Below are 25,357 nucleotides of genomic sequence, written 5' to 3'. Positions count from 1 at the left end.
TCGATGACCTCCTTTTCATTTGGGGGTCCGATGTAATGGCCATACAGGGGTTCGGAGAATTCCTGAATTTGAATGATCTGAACCTCACCTTTACAGTATGTTTCAAATTGCAGGAGGTTGACTTTCTCGACTTACATCTGCGGGGTGACATGGAGAGTGGCCGGATCATCTCTGCCACATTTAGGAAAAAGACCGCTGTGAATTCGATCATTCATGCCACGTCCTGCCACCCCTCGCATGTAGTCGAAAACCTCCCTGTAGGAGAAATGATCCGAGCCCGTCGCAATTGCACCCTGGAGGATGACTTCGCCAAGGAGGCGGTTGCCATTGGCAACCGCATGCGACAACGGGGGTATCCTGATTGGACTATCTCCAGGGCGGTACACATCGCTAAGGGAAAGAAACGAGAGGACCTAGTGCGGCCAAAAGAGGTGAGCTGCAATAAAGAGGAGGGCAATATTCCTATCGTCTTCTCGACACAATAAAGCGCAGATTTTGGAGCAGTTAAGAAAATAATCGATAGGTACATACCCATCTTACATACTGATCCCAATTTTAGGGAAGCTCTAGGACCGGGCTATATGTGTGTCTCGAGAAGGGCTCCCACCTTGGGCCAAATGCTGTCACCGAGCCTATTTATAGAACAACCAGTGACAAAACCCACCTGGTTAAACTATGTGGGATCCTATAAGTGCGGAGCTACTAGGTGTATATGCTGTGGGTACATGCATAATTCTAAAACTTTTACATCATCCAGTAACAACAGTACCCACAGCATAAAGCAGTACATCAACTGCAATACCTCTGGAGTAATTTACTTATTTACATGCAGTGATTTCAACATGCAATATGTAGGGTGTACTACTAACCCACTTAAAGTTAGAATGAGGAAACATCTTTCTGATGTTAACCATTTCCAATCGTGCCATGTATCTTTGGTATCTAAACATGTGGCAGAGAGACATGGAGGGGATCCATCATGCATGTCATTACAGGATATAGAAAGGGTCCGGTTGTCTTCCAGAGGTGGCAATCTAAAACAAAAAATCCTGGACCGTGAGGTCTTCTGGATTTTAAAACTAAATAAGAGAGCCCCCTCAGGTCTGAACAGACGCCTTGACACGATTTTACACTACTAGTCTGTTCCTGAATTCACTGTCACTTTCTAGTGTCAATATACCTCTTTGGTTCTTTACCCATCCTCCAGTATTTCATAAAGTTCTTTCTCCTGCTTGACCTGTAGGGAGGACATAATTTCCCCGTATATTAAAAATAATGTATATGACATATCCCCACCGGGTCATAATTATTATTGTTTTACAGCAGTATGAGATTGAATGTACCGTGTATATAAACTCTTTAAGAAACTCTCCCCCCCCCCCCCCCTTTTAAATTTTTCTAAGGTAAAATGTATTCATTTTGTGTTTTATATTGTGTCTGAACACAGGCATAAGGTTTTAAATAGCTTTCTTATATATTTGTTGCACTGTGATTGTGTGGGGGTGTGGCCAATGTTGGACAACCGGATTCAAGTGTGCTCTTACCTGGCCGCCCCCTACATAGGTGACTCTTTTGTGATGTTCTTAGTGTATGACTAAGGCTTGGTGACACAAGCTGAAACGCGTCACACGTCTCCGTGTTCCTGTATGTTCTCCTGTGGACCCTAAATAAAGTATTGTTCCCGAGTCGAGCGCTGGACATTCTCTCTTTCCACTATTGCCTGGCGAAGTCCGCGCCAGTCCGTGCGCTATTTGCAGAGGGTGAGCTGATACATACTTGCTTCAGTAACTTATGTAGGTGTGATATATAGACCACCTGGCCAAGTTAAAGGAGTAGATGATCTACTAGTTGAAGATATATCTAAAATGACGATGAAAGGAGAAGTTATCATTATGGAAGACTTCAATCTTCCAGATATAAACTGGAAAACCAAAATAGCTAGTTCTGCCAGGAGTACAGATATTCTAAATTCCCTACTGGGATTATCTCTACAACAAGTGGTTGAGGAGCCAACCCGGAGGGAGGCCATTTTAGATTTGGTATTCACAAATGGGGATTTGGTATATGAGGTTATTGTTGGCGAAAGCTTGGGATCTAGTGATCACCAATCAGTGTGGTTTAATATAAAAAACAGTGAAGGAGTCACACCACACGAAAACAAAAGTTTTACATTTTAGAAAAATAGACTATTCAAAAATTAGATTAGTCATAAATGAGTCCCTATCAGACTGGAACAAATTACATGGAGTTCAGGAGAAATGGGACTACTTAAAAGACACATTATTGAAGGCAACAGAAAATTGCATTAGACTTGTCAATAAAAGAGACCACTGTGGTACTCAGCAGAAGTGGCCAAAATCATCAAAAAACAAAAAACTAGCATTTAGTAATTATAAAACAACCCAGAGCAATGAAGATAGGGAAATCTACAAGACTAGGCAGAAAGAGGCCAAACAAGTTATAAGAACTTCTAAAACGCAGGCAAAAGAAAAACTAGCTCAGTCTGTGAAAAAAGGGGATAAGACATTCTTCAGATATATAAATGAAAAAAGGAAGGAATAACAAAATTAAAAACAAAGGAAGGAAGGTATGTTGAGGAGAATAAGGGGATAGCCGACTGCCTTAATGAATACTTCTGTTGAGTTTTTACAGAAGGAAAAGGACCTCCATTAGAGAGGAAAACTAAGGAATCGTTTGATGCATGCGTCTTTACAGAGGAAGAGGTTCTACGTTTGCTGTCTAAAGTGAAGACAAATAAATCACAGGGGCCTGATGGGATACACCCAAAATTATTAAATGAGCTTAGTGGTGAGCTAGCAAAACCGTTAACAGATTTATTTAACCAATCACTGGTAACAGGAGTCGTCCCGGAAGATTGGAAATTAGCGAATGTCGTGCCCATTCACAAGAAAGGTAGTAGGGAGGAATCAAGCAACTATAGGCCAGTAAGTCTGACATCAATAGTGGGGAAATTAATGGAAACCCTACTAAAGGATAGGATTGTGGAACATCTAAAATCCCATGGATTGCAAGATGAAAAACAACATGGGTTTACTTCAGGGAGATCATGTCAAACAAATCTTATAGATTTTTTTGATTGGGTGACTCAAATAATAAATGGCGGAGGGGTAGTAGACATCGCATATCTAGATTTTAGTAAGGCTTTTGACACTGTCTCACATAGAAGACTTATCAATAAACTGCAGTCAATGAGCTTGGACTCCCATATTGTTGAGTGGATTAGGCAGTGGCTGAGTGACAGACAACAGAAGGTTGTAGTCAATGGAGAATATTCAGAGCAAGGTCTTGTTACCAGTGGGGTACCACAGGGATCTGTACTGGGACCAATATTGTTTAATATCTTCATTAGTGATATCGCAAAAGGTCTCGATGGTAAGGTATGTCTTTTTGCTGATGACACAAAGATATGTAACAGGGTTGATGTTCCTGCAGGGATACACCAAATGGAAAAGGATTTAGGAAACCTAGAAGAATGGTCAGAACTCTGGCAACTGAAATTTGCATGGGATAAGGATAAGGCTATCCTTCATATAAGATAGGGCCAGGGACTATTGATAGGATTCAGATTATTGGGCAAACTAGATGGGCCAAATGGTTCTTAACTGCCGACACATTCTATGTTTCTATAACGTACCGTTCCTCTTGATACCTTGATCCTAGTCTCGCCCTGGTGCATGTGTACTAATATTAAATTTTTTGCTCTTTTCGTTGGTCTATTTTCTCATGACTCTGTATGTTTACCAATTTACAGATATCGGATAAAGATCCAATTACAGATCGAAACGTCATATGTAAATAATCTGTTGGATTGCTAAATTTGCGGAATAAACCTACACATACTTAATTGCAAATGAGTGCCGAGTTTATTTCTATTATGAATTAAGGATTGGGATCCTACTTGAGCACCATAATTCAAAGAGAGTGCCATATTTTATTCACAACTGGGCAACATGTCAAAAAGGTTTTTTTTTCTTCTTCTTTTCTTTAGGTGATAGTAAGGCTTTTGTGACAGCACCACTGTACTGCTAGAGAACTAGGAAATGTAGGATAGCAGCATTAAACACACAAATAAGGCTATGTATGCATCCACCTGCTTCATGCCCCCTGCCATACCTTATCACTTCCTGGACACTGTAATAACCTCACAATTGACACCGTTCACATTATAAAGAAAAAATTAGGACAAAGTAGGAAGTGCAGAGTCTAATCTTGGAGCACATTACTCTGGGCATATTAAAAACAACTTACTTTTCTTCTTCTGATATCTGTGTCTTTTCCAGAATTTCATATTAATCTTTGGGTAGGACTCAGTTTTCTCAATCACTGTGGCCTCAACTCGTACCAAGTCTTTCCTATAGCAGATATACAGGATTAATTAATAGGATTAATCTCAGAACAGAGCTGTCACCATTCACTAACCCATTTGTTACCAGCCTTCTGTAGGCTTTTATGTCAGAGATATATAGAATTTTTTGTTGCATTTTAAGTGCTGTATCCTATTTCTGTCTCTGGGTCAGTATGATCACTGATATCAGTTTTTCTTTTAGGCTAGGTTCACATTTCCGTACGCATTTGATCCGGACCCTCAGCGCATGGGCTCTGCAGACAGAGCGCTGTGCTCAGGGGGAAAATGAATATGCGAACAAGGGGGGCGAGCTAAGATCCCTTCCTCTGGAACCCAAAGCCAGGCTGCCGGTGGGGGACCCTCCTTCACAGCGCAAATGAAGGCCAAACTTACGGAACTTTAGCGGGCGGCAAGAAAACCTAAAAAAGTAAGGGACCATGTAGGGACTCCTGTTTACCCACACTATAACCCAGTGTATTGAGTTTAGTGTGGGGGAACTGGCTGACCGTTTTCCTTTAAATGAATAAGGCAAAAAAAATAATTTATTTATTTATTTATTTATTTTTACACCATGCTCGGCTGTTTCTGTAAAAAAAAAATTAAAAAAAAAAAAAAAAAAAAAAAAGGGGCATGGTCTTGGTTAAAAAAGGAATAAGGCTTAAAATGTACCAAAAAAATGTGTACGCGTTAGGGGCAAATTTTTTGCCTAAACAGAGCCAGGTACTGAGGATTAGGGCAGACAGTAAGTTGAGGCAGAGTTTTAAAAAGCATGAGCTACTCTTAAAAATGCGGGGCAGTCTTATTCAGTTTTTTATTTTTATCTCCCCTATTGTGCATTTCCTCTGTTATCCCTCCTGGAAATCTAAGCACAAACTGAAACTATGTGTTGCCATTAGTCATTTCAATTGGATGTGTCCTTGCTTGACACCGTTAGACTGGAGCACGTACACAACTAGCAAAAAGTAGAGTAACGCTATGTTGTAAATAATTCTGAAGGAATAACAGAGAGTTCTAAGAAAAGATGTTCTAGAAATGCTATTCACAGAGAATGAATAGGTTTACTAAAACAGACAGTTCAGGAGCGTGGACAGATCCTCTATATAAAATATCACAACTAGGGTTGCCACCTGGCCGGTATTTTACCACCACAGCCGGTGTTTTTATATTAAAAATACCAGCAATGCAATGGCCAGTATTTATCCGACCAATCCCCCAACTCCGGGAATGTTGCACCATAACCTATACCAATGTTTTCCAACCAGAGCGCCTCCAGCTGTTGCAAAACTACAACTCCCAGCATGCCCAGACAGCCAACGGCTGTCTGGGCATGCTGGGAGTTGTAGTTTTGCATCAGCTGGAGGCACCCCTGCTTGGAAACCACTGACCTATACTATATACTACAATATAGTCCAACATGCTGGGAGTTGTAGTTTTCATTTGGGGAAGCTGTTGAGCCACAGGCTGTATCAGGGCATGCTGGGAGTTGTAGTTAGTAACTAACTGCAACTCCCAAATTTAATTAAAAAAAAAAAAAAAAAAAAAAAAGGTACTGGTAAAAACTACAGATCGGGGCGCAAAAAAATGAGCCCTCATACAGGACCGTATAGGGAGAAAAAAAAGTTATAGGGGTCAGAACAGAAAAAAATTCTCCCGCATATGTGTATCCTGTGATGTCACGCATAGATAATTATGCAAATTAGCATGGCCGGTATTTTATTGCAAGAAAGGTGGCAACCCTAATCACAACACATAAAACTATAGGTCCAATGGGAAATCTAGAACACAAATGGAACTTTATTTTAATCTAAACCTCATTGTTTTTATATTCAGACATTTTTATTGCATCTATATATTCTTTAAAATACAAAGGGGGAAATTTATCAAAACCCGTCCAGAGGAAAAGTTGCTGAGTTGCTCATAACAACCAATCAGATCGCTGTTTCATTTTGCAGAGGCCTTTTCAGAAATGAAAGCAGCGATCTGATTGGTTGCTATGGGCAACTCAGCAACTTTTCCTCTGGACAGGTTCTGACAAATCTCCCCCAAAGAGTCCTATTGATCTACTTACCCAAGAAGAGGCTTTCCTAGTAACGTAAAATTATCACCGCCAACTAGCAAAACCTATAAAAAATTAATTAAAAAAAAGGCAGAAATAGACTCAGATCTGAACAGTGAAATAAAAGGACACTTCAATAAAGATTGAAATAAATCTAATGAGATAATAGACCAAATTTACTGGGAAAGCGAGTAAGTCCATGAATAGTAATGAGACTATTAGTTTAGCACTTAAGGCGCTATTACAGGAGGCCCCGTAGATTGCAGCTGTAGATTCAGCAGACATTATGCTAATAATCACTTCAACAAATTGGATTTATAGCACAGACGGCGATTGGGAATGGTATGAATTGACTGCTGCCAAGCTGCTGTCCCTCTTCTCTATCAGTGCCAGTCCAGCTTCTGCATGATTAGGAGATGTAACAGTTTCCAGGAATAAATTGGGCACTGCAAGCATTAAAGGGGTACTCTGCTGCTCTGCGTTTGGAACAAACTGTTCCAAAATGCTGGAGCCGGTGTCGGAAGCTTGTGACGTCACAGCCCCGCCCCCTCAATGCAAGTTTATGGGAGGGGCGTCACGCCCCCTCCCATAGACTTGCATTGAGTGGGTGGGGCGTGACATCATGAGGGGGCAGGGCTATGAGGTCACGAGCTCCCGGCTCCAGCGTTCGGAACAGTTTGTTCCAAACACTGAGCAGCAGAGTACCCCTTTAAGACTGATCTGTAAAATGCATAAAATAGGTGTAAGCTATTGTCCTAGCATCTTGTATAGTATAAGGGCTGCTAAATAACACCTACATGGACAAGCAGCACATCAATGACGTTCAAATGAATCATAAGGTAGGTGGCCATGACTAAGCCCAGGTTCAGCAGACAAATAGTCTCGTGTTATAGTGTGGCGGAATAGCTGCACAAAGAGTGGTTACTCACATATTTAGGTGTAGCATTTAAGGGGTGTAGAATAAAAAAATAAATAAAAAATACTTGTCCAAGGTACTAAAACGGAGCACAATCTACTTGTCCCTCATGACAATCCACATTTCCTGGTACATAAAATAATTTCAACCAAAATAGTATGGAAATAAGGTCTTTATTAATAGACATAAAGGGGAACTCCGGTGGAAACTAGGGGAAAACAAATGTTTTCAAATCAACTGGTGCCAGAAAGTTAAACAGATTTGTAAATCATTTCTACTTCAAAATCTAAAGCCTTTCAATACTTAGCTGCTGCTGTATGATATAGAGAAATGTGTGAAGTTCTTTCTAGTCTGACCACAGTGCTCTCTATTGACACCTCTGTCAGTGTCAGAACTTCACAAATTTCTCTGTAGTACAGTCATGGCTGTAAATGTTGGCACCCCTGGAAAAGAAAATGAAGTATTTCTCACAGAAAAGGATTGCAGTAACACATGTTTTGCTATACACATGTTTATTCCCTTTGTGTGCATTGAAACTAAACCAAAAAGGGAGGAAAAAAAGCAAATTGGACATAATGTCACCAATCTCAAAAAATGGGCTGGACAATATTATTGACACCCTTAACTTAATATTTGGTTGCACACCCTTTGGAAAAAAATTACTGAAATCAGTGGCTTCCTATAACCATCAATAAGCTTCTTACACCTCTCAGTCGGAATGTTGGCCTACTCTTACTTTGTAAACTGCTCCAGGTCTCTCTTATTGGAAGGGCGCCTTTACCCAACAGCAATTTTAAGATCTCTCCACAGGTATTCAATTGGATTTAGATCTGGACTCATTGCGGCCACTTCAGAACTCTCCAGTGCTTTGTTGCCATCCATTTCTGGGTTCTTTTTGACATATGTTTGGGGTCATTGTCCTGCTGGAAGACCCAAGATCTCGTACGCAAACCCAGCTTTCTGACACTGGTCTGTACAGTGCGGCCAAAAATCCATTGGTAATCCTCAGATTTCATGATGTCTTGCACACATTGAAATCTAGAGAGAGGGAGGAAGGCGCCTCATGTGCGGGATCAGTAGATCTTGTTGGTGGGGATAGGGGACGGTAATTCCCAAACCGCTTACCAAAGTTGGTTGTGCGCCCACACACAACAAGGTAAAGTGCAGAAGGAGTAAAGAAGAAGGTCCACTGCAGCCCTCCTGGGTAAGAGTAAAATCAAAAACGAAAGACCAGGGAGTCAGGAGTTTGTCTGGCGCAGAGAGGAACCATCAGGCAGCCGAGTAAAATCAATCGATTTATTAGATGCAACGCGTTTCGCTGCGCATGCGCAGCGAAACGCGTTGCATCTAATAAATCCATTGATTTTACTCGGCTGCCTGATGGTTCCTCTCTGCGCCAGACAAACTCCTGACTCCCTGGTCTTTCGTTTTTGATATTGCACACATTGAAGGCACCCAGTGCCATAGGCAGCAAAACAACCCCAAATCATCATTGACCCTCCACCATATTTCACTGTAGGTACTGTGTTCTTTTCTTTGTAGGCCTCATTCCATTTTCGGTAAACAGTAGAGTGATCTGCTTTACCAAAAAGCTCTATCTTTGTCTCATCTGTCCACAAGACGTTTTCCCAGAAGGATTTTGGCTTACTCAAGTTCATTTTGGCAAAATGTAGTCTTGCTTTTTTATGTCTCTGTGTCAGCAGTGGGGTCCTCCTGGGTCTCCTGCCATAGTGTTTCATTTCACTTAAATGTCGACGGATAGTTCGCGCTGACACTGATTCTCCCTGAGCCTGCAGGACAGCTTGAATATCTTTGGAACTTGTTTGGGGCTGCTTATCCACCATCCGGACTATCCTGCATTGACACCTTTCATACATTTTTCTCTTCCGTCCACGCCCAGGGAGATTAGCTACAGTGCCATGGGTTGCAAAGTTCTTGATAATGTTGCGCACTGTGGACAAAGGCAAATCTAGATCTCTGGAGATGGACTTGTAACCTTGAGATTGTTGATATTTTCACAGACACACGATGCAAAGACTAAGTGAACTTCTCTCCTTTTTATCTGCTTTCAGGTGTGATTTTTATATTGCCCACACCTGTTACTTGCCCCAGGTGAGTTTAAAGGAGTATCACATGCTTGAAAATCTTATTTTTCCACAATTCTGAAAGGGTGCCAATAATTTTGTCCAGACCATTTTTGGAGTTTGGTGTGACATTATGTCCAAATTGCTTTTCTTCCTCCTTTTTTGGTTTAGTTCCAATCCACACAAAGGAAATAAACATGTGTATAGCAAAACATTTGTTACGGAAACCCTTTTCTGTGAGAAATACTTAATTTTCTTGAAAAATTTCATGGGTGCACATTTATGGCCATGATTGTATATCTGTAGTATACAGCAGCTGATAAGTACTAGAAGGATTAAGATTTTTTTTTATTGAAGTAATTTACAAATCTGTAACTTTATGGCACCAGTTGATTTGAATTTTTTTCCCACCGGAGTTCCCCTTTAATAGGCAGACCAACATGTCACCTTATTAGGTGGATAGGGACCCTGAGTACGTCCCCTTAATTAAGTAGGTAGACCCCCCTTCAGGTAGGCTGGCAGGTGGTAGAAAGGTAGGGCTGCCAGAAAAAAAAAAACCCTATATAGTAGGGATGCACCAAATGGGGAATTTTGGGCTGAAACCAAAAATTTATACTGTGCTTGGCTGAAAACTGAAAACACAAAATGCATTGCTCCGCCCCTTTTTTTAAATATAGTTTTTGTTATGTTTTATTACGTTTTTGGTGGAATGTGATGTGACCAAAATAAGCAATTTTGCATTTGGAATTTTTTGCGTTTATGCCGTTTACAGTGCAGGATAATTTAATAGTTAGGACAATTACGCACGTGGCAAACCAAACGTGTTTATTTTTTTATTTTATATATAAAAAATGGGAAAAGAAGGGCGATTTAAACTTTTAATATGGAAGCAGTTAATGGAACTGCATGCCCCGAGTGTCGAGAGATAGGAAATACAGAGGTGTGGCAATCCTGGGTTCTGCCCGTTACCAATTCTGTTGACACGGCGCAGGTTTAGGCAATAACAGGCAAGGGGCCGGCTTGCCAAGCTCCCGCGTTCTTCAGATTCACTGTACGGGCCACCCCTCTGATGATTATGCGCAATGGTGATAGAATTAGGAACGGGCAGAACTCCAAAAATACTACAGCTAAATATGTGAGTAACCCCTCTTTTTACAGATATTCACCCGCACTATAACCCAGTATATTGGGTTTGGTACGGGTGAACCAGCTGTCAGTTTCTCTTTAACGATAGAGGGACGCATTTTAAGATTTGAGATTGCAATGGTTTCCGGCATGCGAGTGGGGCCTTAGGGAATGTAGATGTTGGAAAAATTTACTGACAGTAAAACGAGTACTTGGCGTAACTTTTTTTCCCCGTGCTTTACAGCAGTCTAAAGTATAACTACAGAGGTGTAAGAAGCAAAAAAATGTAAAAAAATGTAAAAAAAAATAAAAAAAATTATATATATATATATATATATATATATATATATATATATATATATATATATATATATATATATACACATATATTTGGGCCTTCTTTACTGTCAGGCACTCTGTAGGGTCACACATAACAGACCCATATTGTGCCTCCAGCTGTTGCCGAATGCTCCCGTCCCCCCCCCCCCCCCCCCCGTGTAAAAATTCTCAACTTCTGTATGAGCTTGCTAAATTTTCCTATATGCCTACTCCATGTCAGTGGTCTGCACTCTGTGGACCTCCAGCTGTTGTAAAACTACAACTCCCAGCATGTTGGCTGTCCGGGCATGCTGGGCGTCGAAGTTTTCCAATAGCTGGAGGTCCACAGTCTGCAGACCACTGCTCTGTATCTACTTCCATACACATCTATGGTAAAACGTACCTTTTCTAGCCTGATTCTATCTCCGCACTCCGCGTCTACAATGCCGCTAATTAAAACAAGGTCTTCGTTGGTGACTTTCCATTGTTTACTTGCAAAGTGGACGACAGCAAAGAGCCGGCCGTACTGTCCCGTGGCAATAAGGTTGTTTACTTTTTTAACAAGCTCTAGAAGAATGACAAGAATGGAATGAAAAAAAAGGACAGAAATAACAAATATTAGTTATCAGCAGAACTATTGGCTAAAAACAGCGAGCTTTGGAGCTGTCATTGACCTTTCAGGCAGCATAAACACTGGCGAGGCTTGCAGAACAGCAGAATGACGTCCAGGCGGCTATTTGTACTCTTACAGTGCCGCTCATAAAATAAGCATGTTTCCGCACTGTATAAATATTACCATGGTGGGGAACAACACTGTCACAGTGTTTCTAACTCCAGCAGACACATCGCATTACAAATAAACCAGGCAATATGGAAGACCTGAGGTGAAGGTGACCAGGACTAGAATATCATGGCCTGCGGTCATTTCCACTGTTATTGTCTTGGTGACTCAGTGCAGCTGTATACAAATCCATTGGCAAGTTGTTAGAGCCATGACGTTGCTATTACAGAACTAAAAAGGGCTGTCTGATTTCAAGGGGTACTTCGGTGGAAAACAAATATATATATATTTTTTTTTAAATCAACTGATGACAGAAAGGTAAAAAAGATTTGTAAATTACTTCTATTAAAAGATCTTAATCCTTCCAGTACTTATAAGCTGCTGTATGCTCCAGAGAAAGTAGAGTTCTCTCCTGACACCTCTGTCCGTGTCAGGAACTGAGAGGTTTGCTATGAGGATTTGCTCCTACTCTGGACAGTTCATGATACAGACAGAGCACTGTGGTAAGACTGAAAAGAACAACTCAACTTCCTCTTTAGTATACAGCAGCCGATCAGTACTGGAAGGATTAAGTTTTTTTTTTTTTATAGAAGTACTTCTAGAAGAACTGTCCAGAGCAGGATAGGTTTGCTATGGGGATTTGCTCCTGCTCTGGACAGTTCCTGACATGGACAGAGGTGTCAGCAGAGAGCACTGTGGTCAGACAAAAAAGAACAACTCAACTTCCTCTGTAGTATCCAGCAGCTAAGTACTGGAAGGATTAAGTTGTTTTTTTAATAGAAGTAATTTACAAATCTGTTTAACTTTCTGGAGCCAGTAGATATGAAAAAAATAGTTTAAAGGGGTACATCTCCAGGCCGGCAGCTGCGGCGGCCGGAACAGCTTCCATGTTTCATATACAGAGGCTACAATATTTATCCATGTTGCATTGTGATTGTTTATCATTTATTACTTGTATAAAATGTCCATTTGTATGTACAACTTGTAAATTCAATTACCCTTATCTGTGTTGGTTTAGCTTTCTAAAGAGAATCATTCATGGAGCCTGTATGTCTATCAGGATTGGGTATAGAGGGGACTAGTCATGCTAAGGGGGTATTAACACAGCTGATCTGTGACAGGAAATTTAACACTGCTTTCAGCCAATCAGGCACCAGCTTGCGTGTCAATAGATGAAAGAGTATGTATGTATGTATGGAGGTGGCCCACTTAAAAAATGCCGTATTTTCCAATATTAAATATGGGGGTCAGGGAAGTATGTCTGCAGCCCCTATCTTATACGGTCGGATTCTCCGTCATACTACCTTTTAAATCTTTACAAGACCCTTGTGAATTAATCCCTGCCCGATCTGCCCGCACTGGGTAAATCGTACACAATAAAAGGGGTCATGTCAGGTACCCCTAGAAAGAGGATTTGATGTAGAACCCAAATATAAGAAAATGATGTGGGTACCTGGCCCATGATAGAAGATGGAGGACAATTCCTATTCTTTGGGCATAAAGGTATCATAAGGAAGTGGGCAACATCTATCTCTCCTCCTTGTCCCGCCCATAGAGGTGTCACCTATCCATAACAGGGTATAAAACTACAGACCTGGGGTGCGCTTGTATGGGGGACAAGATCTAATTTTGGATGCCAGACGTCATTTCCTACCAGACCCCATGAAATAGAACTTTTTGTAAGTGAGTATTCTAGTTTTTTCCCCATTTATTTTTATTTTCCGTGTGATGAAACTTTGTTTTGTTAATATCTGTTTTATATGTACTGCGAATATTTTTCCTTCATAATAAATAATTTATTAAGTCCCGCCTTATGTCTGGTAAAAAGGACGGACATTGTCCTTGAAGAGAACTAAGTTATAGTCCTCAAAGGAGGAGCAGGAAGAGCACTGCCAGAGCCCTGCAAAATGACCTCCAGCAGGCCACAAACGTGCATGTAGCCACTCAAAGGGTCAGAAACAGACTTGAGGGTGTTATGAGGGCCCAACATCCACAGGTGGGGGTTGTGCTTACAGGCCAACACCATGCAGGGCATGTGGCATTTGCCAGAGAACACCAAGATTCCCCACTGGCGCCCTGTGCTCTTCACAGATGAAAGCAGGTTCACACTGAGCATGTGACAGAGTCTGGAGACGCCGTGGAGAACGTTCTGCTACCTGCAACATCCTCCAGCATGACCGGTTTGGTGGTGGGCCGGTAATGGTGTGGGGAGGCATTTCTTTGGGTTGCCGCACAGACCTCCATGTGCTTGCCAGAGGTAGCCTGACTGCCATTAGGTACCGAGATGAGATCATCAGATCCCTTGTGAGACCATATGTGGGTGCGGGTGGCCCTGGGTTTCTCCTAATGCAAGACAATGCTAGACCTCATGTGGCTGGAGTGTGTCAGCAGTTCCAGTAAGAGGAAGGCATTGATGCTATGGACTGGCCCGCCCGCTCCCCAGACCTGAATCCGTTTGAGCACATCTGGGACATCATGTCTCGCTCAATCTACCAACGCCACGTTGCACCACAGACTGACCAGGATTTGGCAGATGCTTTAGGCCAGGTCTGGGAGGACATCACTCAGGAGACCATCCGCCACCTCATCAGGAGCATGCCCAGGCATTGTAGGGAGGTCATCCGGGCACGTGGAGGCCACACACACTACTGAGCCTCATTGTGACTTGTGACTTGTGACATTACATCAAAGTTGGATCAGCCTGTAGTGCGGTTTTCCACTTTGATTTTGAGTGTGACTCCATATCCAGATCTCCATGGGTTGATAAATTTGATTTCCATTGATAATTTTTGTGTGATATTGTTGTCAGCACATTCAACTATGTAAAGACGAAAGTATTTCATATGATTGGTTCATTCATTCAGATCTAGGATGTGTTATCTTAGAGTTTCCTTTATTTTTTTTGAGCAGTGTATTTTTTCTGTACATGATTGTAGTGGAAGCCATAATACCTGAGCAGCTATAGATCATGGAGGTTGAAGATTACTCATTGGTATATATATATATATATTTCTTTATACATTTTTTTATTAAATTTATTTTTTATTATACTTCTTTATTTATTTATTTATTTATTATCAGCTCTTATTTTTGTTTCTTTTTCAATTATTTTTCATACATGATTGCAGCCATAATACCTGAGCAGCTATTATCAGCATTTATAGGTGTGTTTTCTAAAGTATGCTCCGTGATCTGTGCAGAGGTCACAATGTAGGGAGGAGAGATGTGACTTATCTATTGTGAATGGCCTGATTCTATTTTATTTATACAGGAGTTACCTTTACTATAATCCTGCCTGTAATGATTAAGGGGTACTCTGTTGTGTGTTTTTTTTTTTTTTTTTTTTTTTTTTAAATCAACTGGTGCCAGAAAAACAGATTTGTAAATTAAAAGAGATATACAGTGGTGAACAACTTATCCCCTATCCAAAGGATAGGGGATAAGTTGCAGATCGCGGGGGTCCGACCGCTGGGGCCCCCCGCGATCTCCTGTATGGAGCCCCGACAATACAACTCTATGGCAGAGCCGGAGAGCTGCCTTCGGCAATCTCCGGCTTTGCCATAGAGATGTATTGAGGGGGCGTGTTGGCCGCCGCTTCGTGCGGTGGTCAACACCCGCTACCTGGCCGGAGAGCCTGGCCCCCGTACAGAGAGATCGCAGGGGGCCCCAGCGGATAGGGGATACGTTTTTCACCACAGGACTACCCCTTTAACTCCAGTACTTATCAGCTGCTGTATAATACAGAGGAAGTGCTTTTCTTTTTGAATTTCTCTCTGCTGACACCTCTGTCTGTGTCAGGAACTGTCCAGAGTAGGAGAAATCCCCACAGAAAACATCTGCTGCTCTGGACAGAGGTGTCAGCAGAGAGCACTGTGGTCAGACAACAAAAGAAATTCAAAAATAATAGAAGGAAGGGTTAAGATTTTTAAATAGAAGTAATTTATCAGTTTAACTTTCTGGCACCAGCTGATTAAAAAAAAAATTTGTTTTCCACCGGAGTACCCCTTTAACAATGAGGCTGCTGAGAAAGTGCCCCGATGGTCCTTGACCTAGAAGGACTAGTTTCACTACACTAACCCTTAGTATATGTTCACAGGGTGGAATTTATGCAGAATGTCATTGATATCAATTCCAGCATCCCAATCCCAATTCCAGCATCTGCAGAAAGACTAGACATGTCTATTCTTTCTGTGGATTCTGCAACTAAATGCATTGCTGTCTGAGATGGAACATTTTCGAATGGGCTTAGCGCCCGCCTTACTAGTCAAATGTGCGGAAGTTTGACACTGGTTTTCTGTGCGGACATTATGCACAAATTCCCCCATGTGAACCCGGCCATAGAATTTTCTAGGATTTATTGTAGGAGTGACTGTATGTCAAGATCCTTCCGCTTTCTTTGAATAGAGACCCCTGGTCAACGCTGAAACCCACCCTTCACATCTGGGAACAACAGTAGGACCATCAGTAGTGGGTGAGAACACGTTTTGTCACTGTACAATCTGATGGTATATCATCTGTAACCTTGCATGTATAGCATTACCAGTTGGGTACAGGCGTGTTTCCCCTCTATTGTGAGGGGTTGTACTTCATGTTGAGGGATCTGGTGCGTCATTAACATACATTTTTTTTGCACATTTATTAGAATGTTAGCAGTGTACACCCCTCTGTGAATTGTAGCAATTTTGTTATGAGAATTATGTGCCCATTTTCACAATATGAGAGCAGATAACTGAGATATAGAGCTCCAAATTTACTGGCACCCTTTATATTGAAGACATAGGGAGGTTCTGTTCACAACGCTATAATGGTTTTCAGTACAACAGAAGCTGCAGTGGACCCCATTGACTTACACCGAGGTTCACAGAGTTCTGTCATGAATAGTGCTGCATGCAGACGCTGGTTCTAGCGTCAAGAACTTCACAAAAAACCAAGCCCAGTCATACAACAACTTCCAATGTACTGAAACATAGTAGAGTGCATGCTCCTAGGGCTCACCTTTGTGTTCCTCTGTTTCTTTAATAGGATCTGGAAGTTGGATCTCAGGCCAAGGTGGTTCGGATAAAGAAGTCTTTGCGACATGGCTGAAAAATCATCAGGTTACATTAGCACAAATGTTTCACAAGTAGAAACATACCCATATTACATTGTGTTGTACAAAAAGGATGGCAAAAAAATGGCATCATATACAGCAGGTGATGGCAGGACTGTTTAGGTACGGAATATTTTTTTTATCCCTCTGCATCGAAAAGTGCAGACTACAGTCATCTTTACAATGGAAAAAGGGGATGCATACTGACTAACCATATGCCAAAATGATGCTTTTAGTATATGCTGGGTGCATGGGGACCTATAGACATGACTGAGGTATACACCAAGGAATACTTACTACATACAGTATACAAGCAACATGAATAAAAACAAAATATGTGATTATAAAAAAGGGTACCTGCAGTAAAACCAACCCTCTTCATACACATACAAGGTGCCAGAGATTAAAAAAAAAAAAAAAAAAAAAAAACACTTTTGACAATGCAGAAGTTTTGATCAGTCAAGGTCTGAGACCCTCACCAATCGCAAGAACGAGCTGGGAGAAGCCATCTGCTGAGCACTTCTCTCCCCATTTCACTCCTCGTTGCTGCAAGAAACAGGCTCCACAGAATCCAACTCCTGCAGCTAATGAGAAGCACTTAGCTAAGTGCTTCTCTTGGCTTTTCTTGCGATCGGTGGGGGTCCTAGCACCCTGAATGATCAAAACTTTTTTTTAAATGACAATGACACTTAGGCTATGTTCCCATCAGCATAAGGAGCTTCATTTGCTTATTCGGTTATAATGAGGGGGTTCTTATACTAAGAAAAAAAACTAAAAATAGCTGACATATAAAAGGAACCTGATGGACCTCATTTAAAGTGAATGGTACCTGTTGGGATCTCTTGGGTGTCTGGCATTACCCCCTCCGTCCAGCCCCGTTATCAACATGTGTACTGGAACACCTAGATGGAGTCTTAGTTTTACTGATTTCTAACCAAAATAGCTGACAGCATCCAATGTAGAAAACAGGCCCTAATTTATATTGAAGTACAATGGTGCAAAGTTTTGACCCGTGCTGGTCTTTGGGAAGCATATTGCTGTCACAGAGGGGGCTCTCTGGAGTAGAATGAATGCTATGTATGTAGATATAAATGGCTGCAGCTACCCCATCATCAATGACCAATGATACACGGCAATGCTGGAAAACCTTCTCCGAATGCTATTATCATAGTAAGAAGACTGTCCTCCCAGCAGCAGATACACTTAAAGGGGTAGTCAGCCCCTAGACATCTAAAGGATAGGGGATAAGATCGCGAAGGGCCTGCCGCTAGGGACCCCCGTGATCTCGGCTGTGGCACCCCAAACATCCGATGCACAGAGCAAATTTTGCTCCGTGATGGATGACTGGCAATGCGGAGGCTTGTGACATACAGGCCACGCCCCCTCAATGCAATGCCATGCCCCCTCCCATAGAGTTGCATTGAGGGTGTGTGGCCATGACGTCATGAGTCTCTGGGGCTGCACCCGACACTCTAAATCGAACGCCGGGTGCAGCATGGAGATCGCAGGAGTCCTCAGCGGCGGGACCCCCGCGATCAAACGTCTTATCCCCTCTCCTTTGGATAGTGTATAAGATGTCTAGGGGCAGAGTACCCCTTTAATCCCAAGGAAATTACTGAAATATTCAGAGACAAAAAAAAATGACAAATACCTAAGCTGCAGAGACGACCTCTGTGAGCTCATACATCGGAGAGCCGGCCGAAGCAATGAGGCTGAAATGGAGAAGAGACTTGTCAGTCAGAAATAAGAAGCCATAAGGTACCATGAAAGAAACCAATAGTTCAGTATAAAGCCTGATGATCCCGAATCAACAATGAGATTCTATTACTGGATAAAGAAAAACAATTACTTTAAAGGGTCTACGGCCCAGATTATGACCACAGAGTCACGGTAAAGATGGGCTTTCACCCTACAGGACGCGGCATGTCCATTACAAGCAATGTACTAATCTCTGATTCAATGTAATCCTTCTATTCCCCTGCAGCGATACAAGCATTTTGTGCAAAAATAACAGTGCGTGGCGAAGGCCGTCAGGATGTGCATTAAGAGACCCCTTTAAGACAGTATCTGTGTATTTATTTGCCATCTCTGGGACAGGAGCGTCATTAATGATATTAATACAACCAGCGCCCGCAGGCTATTGCTCCTTGATCCCCAATAAGACACCACTATTGCAGTTATCTACATTGTTTAGCTGGAACATTCCGCTGAAGTTACTGTTTTTTCCTGTAAATCGCAATGATAATTTTAATGGATTATTCCATAAGGAAGTGGTTACTGGCATGTGGATAAATGCATCTGTGGACAGGTTATTTAGGGTTCTTCTCAGTCCAAGAATAGCAATAGATAAGAAGCCAGAACATAGCTGTGTGCGGATGGCTTCTTATCTACTAGAGGGACATTACTCATATTCTGAGCCAGAAACTACTGAGAACGGAGCAGACTATGAGATTTGGATGGGCTTTTTCTTGTTTATACTCCAAAAAGATAGCTAAAATTTGCAAGCCAGTGCAGATAATACCAGATGAAACTACATCCATAGCAATTCCCCAGTACAGTGTTAACAATGAAGGTGCTGAAGAGACTTCAGTATAAGGACACCCTGAAAGAAAATGACAGGATATAGGTCGCTACAGCCTGTGTCTGTCTCACATTTCATCTAAAACCCTTCTGTTTTGATCCAGAGGAAGGCAGAGGAACCCCATGAGGCTGATGCCAATTGCCCTACAACAGAGGAGAAAATCATTCCTGACTCCAGAATAAATCCCTGAATTTTCGTTTTTTTTAGAACAACGACTAGTCCTCCTTGAATTTGTTTATTGTCAGCCATCGCAACTTCATGTGGCAAAAAGTTCCAGTCTCACTGCTCTTACAGTAAAGAATCCCTGTCTGTTATCTAAGTTACCGATTCCCAGTTCTTCATTCACGTTAGCGATTCTCTTATTGTTTTTGTTGCATGTTTTCTATTTTGCTAAGGGGGACTCAGTATAAACATTATTAGGATAAATATCCTTAATATTGGTATTATTAATAATTTTGTATGGAGTTTACTCAAGATCAGATACTTATAAGAAACACTTTATAAGAGAAAAGCCACTTTTTTTTCTTTTCCTTTTCTTTCTGTGTAAAGGATTAAGCTTTGGACCCAAAGATATACAGTCATGGCCGTAAATGTTGGCCGTAAATGCAGGAGCCAACATGGAGGTCCACGTGGTGGGACGGTCCATGCTATTTGGCGCCAAATTTGCAAGCTAAGTACCTCATATTTTCATAGTTTCATATCTTCATTTATTGCATTACAGCTGTATAGCTTTTCATGTTCTATCTATATACTCATGTTTCATCTATATCTTTGTGCTAGCAGTGTGCTGCTGTATTCTCATGTTGCTGTATATTTAGCCCAGCAGCCTGCACCTGCAAGCCAGGTTTTTACAATAGTTTGGATCAATAGTGCTGGCCAATTTATCCTTTGGTTGTCCATTCATATGGCTATTAACATTCAGAAAGTTTTCAGACCCTTTCACTTCTCTTTACTTTGTAATATTGTGGCCTATCTGACCTTTATGGCAGAGTGACCAGATAGAACCCTCTCTTCAGTAAAAGACACATGAAAGCCTGTCTGGAGTCTGCAAAAAAGCATCTAAAGGTGTAATACTGTGAAAAACAAGATTCTCTGCTCTAATGAAGATCTAACATTGAACTTTTTGGCCTCAATTTTAAGCGTCATGCCTGGCGGAAACCAGGCACTGTATATTACCTGTCTAAGAACATCCTTACATCGAAGTATGGTGCAGTAAGCATTTTAATGTGGGAGTGTGTTTCAGCGGCTGGGACAGGGAGACTGGTCAGGGTTGAGGGAAAGCTAAATGGAGCAGCAGCTGCTCAGCATTCAGAACAAACCTCCGAACGCTGGAGCCGGGAGCTTTTTACATCATAGCCCCGCCCCCTGATGACGTCCCACACCCTCAATGCAAGTCTATGGGAGGGGGCGTGACGGCTATCACGCCCCCTCCTATAGACTTGCATTGAGGGGGCAGGGTTATGACGTCACAAGCTCCTGGCATCTGCACCAGAGTTCGGAACAGTTTGTTCCAAACGCCGAGCAGTGGAGTACTCCTTTAATGAGAACCTGATCCAGCGTGCTGTGGACCTCAGACCGGGTGGAAGGATCACCTTCTAACAAGACTATGGGGGGGGGAATTCATTCAGAGTGATGTAGGTGAACGTCTTTTTACCCCATTAATTCATGTGGTGGAAACGGTGTACCTGCACCAAATTTATCAAATGTGATAAATCTGGTGCTGATCACATTTCTTACTTCAGAACTCCACTATGAAATGGGGATCCATCTGCGACTTTTTATCCATTCAATAATGCTGTCCATAGGCAGTTTTGGAAGCCAAGTCAGGGCTGGTGTAGATTTGCCCCTCAGTTAGCGCAGTTGCGACATCATAAATTCCTGACCACTGCATGACAGCAACTGAAATCACCACTTGGTATTAGGGATCGACCAATATTGGTTTTTTAGAGCCGATACCGATACCGATAACCTGTGAACTTTCAGGCCGATAGCCGATAACTTATACCGATACTCCGTGCATTTTAAGTCCTGCCCCCCCCAAATATCCTTGGTAAAATGAGGGTGCGTGTGTGCGAGTATACCCTGATTAACTATTTCTGGCCCCGCAGAAGCCGCTGCAGCTCAATGATTTAATGCAGGCGCTTTAACCTCTTCAGGACATAGGGCGTATGGATACGCCCTGAATCCCGAGTCCTTAAGGACCGAGGGCGTATCCATACGCCCGTGGGAATTCCGGCCCCCACCGCTAGCCGGTTGGGGACCAGAGCCGGATGCCTGCTGAAATCGTTCAGCAGGCATCCCGGCATATCGCCCAGGGGGGTCATTATGCCCCCCCATGTCGGCGATCGCCGCAGATCGCTGGACAATTCAGTCCAGCGATCTGCGGCGATTCCGGGTCAATCGGGTCTCCAGTGACCCGGAATTACTGGCTGTTCGGGGCCGTCTCTGACGGCCCCGAACAGCCAGAGCCTGCAGGGGTGAGGTGGCACTGGAGCCACCTCACGATCGCCCTGATTCGTCGGCCGGATTACCGGCCGACCAATCAGGGCGCCTGCTGCGGGCCCTCTTCTGGAGGACATGAGCGGGTGCGGGAAGACGACCCCGGGTGCTGGGGACCCCGATCCCCGGCGCCCCTGTTGGGATCGGGGCCCCAGGAGCAGCGGCGGCGGCGGGACTGACCTGCAGCGTCTGGATCGTTGGAGGTGAGTGACAGCCTCCTGCTGTTGCTTAGCAACAGCTCCCAGCATGCAACAAGGGCATGCTGGGAGCTGTAGTTATGCAACAGCAGGAGGCAGACCACCACAACTCCCAGCATTCCCTTATGGGCATGCTGGGACTTATGGTTTTGCAACAGCTGGAGGCACATTCTTTCTATGGAAAAGTGTACCTTCAGCTGTTGTATAACTACAACTCCCAGCTTGCACAAACAGCTAAAGTGCATGCTGGGAGTTGTAGTGGTGCATCTGCTGGTTGCATAACTACAACTCCCAGCATGCCCGTTGGCTGTCGGTGACTGCTGAGAGTTGTAGTTTTGCAACAGCTGAAGGCACACTGGTTGTGAAACTCAGTTTTTTTTTACCTAACTCAGTGTTTCACGACCGGTGTGCCTCCAGCTGTTGCAAACTACAACTCTCAGCAGTCACCGTACACCATGCACCGTACATGCTGGGAGTTGTAGTTTTGCAACAGCTGGAGGCACACTGGTTGTGAAACACTGAGTTAGGTCACAAACTCAGTGATACATAACCAGTGTGCCTACAGCTGTTGCAAAACTGCAACTCTCAGCAGTCACCAACAGCCAACGGGCATGCTGGGAGTTGTAGTTATGCAACAGCTGGATGTTCCCCCCCCCCCAATGTGAACGTACAGGGTACACTCACATGGGCGGAGGATTACAGTAAGTATCTGGTTGCAAATTTGAGCTGCCGCAAACTTTCTGCTGCAGCTCAAATTGCCAGCGAGAAACTACTGTGAACCCCCGCCCGTGCGACTGTACCCTAAAAACACTACACTACCACAAAAAAAAAAATTAAAAGTAAAAAACACTACGTATACACATACCCCTACACAGCCCCCCTCCCCTCCCCAATAAAAATGAAAAACGTCTGGTACGCCACTGTTTCCAGAACGGAGCCTCCAGCTGTTGCAAAACAACTCCCAGTATTGTCGGACAGCCGTTGACTGTCCAGGCATGCTGGGAGTTTTGCAACAGCTGGAGGCACCCTGTTTGGGAATCACTGGCGTAGAATACCCCTATGTCCACCCTTATGCAATCCCTAATTTAGGCCTCAAATGCGCATGGCGCTCTCACTTTGGAGCCCTGTTGTATTTCAAGGCAACAGTTTAGGGTCACATATGGGGTATCGCCGTACTCGGGAGAAATTGTGTTACAAATTTTGGGGGGTATTTTCTGCTTTTACCCTTTTTAAAAATGTAAAATTTTTGGGAAAACAAGCATTTTAGGTAAAAAAAAAATTTTTTTTTTACATATGCAAAAGTCGTGAAACACCTGTGGGGTATAAAGGTTCACTTAACCCCTTGTTACGTTCCCCGAGGGGTCTAGTTTCCAAAATGGTATGCCATGTGGGGGTTTTTTTTGCTATCCTGGCACCATAGGGGCTTCCTAAATGCGGCATGCCCCCAGAGAAAAATTTGCGTTCAAAAAGCCAAATGTGACTCCTTCTCTTCTGAGACCTGTAGTGCGCCAGCAGAGCACTTTTCACCCCCATATGGGGTGTTTTCTGAATCGGGAGAAATTGGGCTTCAAATTTTTAGGGGTATTTTCTGCTATTACCCTTTTTAAAAATAAAAAAATTTTGGGAAAACAAGCATTTTAGGTAAAATTTTTTATTTTTTTTTTACATTTGCAAAAGTCGTGAAACACCTGTGGGGTATTAAGGTTCACTTTATCCCATGTTACATTCCCCGAGGGGTCTAGTTTCCAAAATGGTATGCCATGTGTTTTTTTTTTGCTGTTCTGGCACCATAAGGGCTTCCTAAAGGTAACATGCCCCCCAAAAACCATTTCAGAAAAACGTACTCTCCAAAATCCCCTTGTCGCTCCTTCCCTTCTGAGCCCTCTACTGCGCCCGCCGAACACTTTACATAGACATATGAGGTATGTGCTTACTCGAGAGAAATTGGGCTACAAATACAAGTAAAAATTTTGTCCTTTTACCCCTTGTAAAAATAAAAAAATTGGGTCTACAAGAACATGTGAGTGTAAAAAATGAAGATTGTGAATTTTCTCCTTCACTTTGCTGCTATTCGTGTGAAACACCTAAAGGGTTAAAACGCTGACTGAATGTCATTTTGAATACTTTGGGGGGTGTAGTTTTAATAATGGGGTCATTTATGGCGTATTTCTAATATGAAGACCCTTCAAATCCACTTCAAACCTGAACTGGTCCCTGAAAAATACTGAGTTTGAAAATTTTGTGAAAAATCGGAAAATTGCTGCTGACCGTTGAAGCCCTCTGGTGTCTTCCAAAAGTAAAAACACGTCAATTTTATGATGCAAACATAAAGTAGACATATTGTATATGCGAACCAAAAAAAAATGTATTCGTAATATCCATTTTCCTTACAAGCAGAGAGCTTCAAAGTTAGAAAAATGCTAAATTTTCAAATTTTTCATCAAATTTACGGATTTTTCACCAAGAAAGGATGCAAGTATCGACAAAAATTTACCACTATTCGTAAAGTAGAATATGTCACGAAAAAACAATCTCGGAATCAGAATGATAACTAAAAGCATTCCAGAGTTATTAATGTTTAAAGTGACAGTGGTCAGATGTGCAAAAAACGCTCCGGTCCTTAAGGCCAAAATGGGCTCCGTCCTGAAGGGGTTAAATCAATGAACTGCAGCGGCTTTTGCGGGGCCAGAGATCGCCGCCGCCACCAGCTTCTCTCCCCCTGCCCGCCATGTGTGTGTCCAACCACCACCGCCGCTGTCCTGAGTCCAACCCCGCCGCTTTGCACAATGGAGATGGAGAAGCTGCTGAGTGAGTTCAGCCCCAGCCGCCCCTCCGCTGCACTGCCCTGCACTCTGCTGCCCTGTGGCCGGAGCATGCTGTACCCGGACACCGGAGGAGTGCTGTCCCCGGGCACCAGCCTAGCCTTCACCATGAACAGACTCACCGGCCTGGGGATATAATTATAATTACCTGTTCCCGGGGTCCGCGCTACTTCTGGCTCCTGCGGCGTCCTGCGCTGTTGCTATGCACTGCGCAATGACGAGTGATGTCCTCAACGCGACGTCACCGTCAGTGGTCCGGCGCACAGTGACAGCTCAGGACGCCGCCGGAGCCAGAAGTAGCGCGGACCCCGGGAACAGGTAATTATAAAACCGGGGATGGGGGAGGCAATCAGGCAGCGGCTGTGGTTGGACTCAGGACAGGCAGAGGGAGAGAAGCGGGTGGCGGCGGCCCCGCAAAAGCCACTGCAGTTCATTGATTTAAAGCGCCCGCATTATCGGCAAGGTAATTGCCAATACCAATAACTTAGAAAATCGTGAATATCGGCCAATAATATCAGCCAAA

The 25,357-nt window shown here is 43.0% G+C and overlaps 1 protein-coding gene across 2 annotated transcripts in view; it reads right to left on the bottom strand.

The window, feature by feature from the left end:
- Positions 1–25,357, bottom strand: part of MRPL21 (mitochondrial ribosomal protein L21) — a 43,394-nt gene that overhangs the window by 10,376 nt on the left and 7,661 nt on the right. For both annotated transcript variants that reach the window (XM_056526717.1, XM_056526718.1), the window contains exons 2-6: positions 18,387–18,447; positions 16,642–16,727; positions 11,269–11,432; positions 6,435–6,487; positions 4,270–4,373 (exon numbers count right to left, since the gene is read on the bottom strand). In XM_056526717.1, coding sequence (XP_056382692.1) covers positions 4,270–4,373; positions 6,435–6,487; positions 11,269–11,432; positions 16,642–16,727; positions 18,387–18,447 — 468 coding nt within the window. The remainder of the gene's footprint in view (positions 1–4,269; positions 4,374–6,434; positions 6,488–11,268; positions 11,433–16,641; positions 16,728–18,386; positions 18,448–25,357) is intronic.

This window comes from Hyla sarda, chromosome 6 (genome assembly GCF_029499605.1).
Source record: "Hyla sarda isolate aHylSar1 chromosome 6, aHylSar1.hap1, whole genome shotgun sequence".
Taxonomy (NCBI): domain Eukaryota; kingdom Metazoa; phylum Chordata; class Amphibia; order Anura; family Hylidae; genus Hyla; species Hyla sarda.
This window is presented reverse-complemented; position numbering and strand designations above follow the sequence as displayed.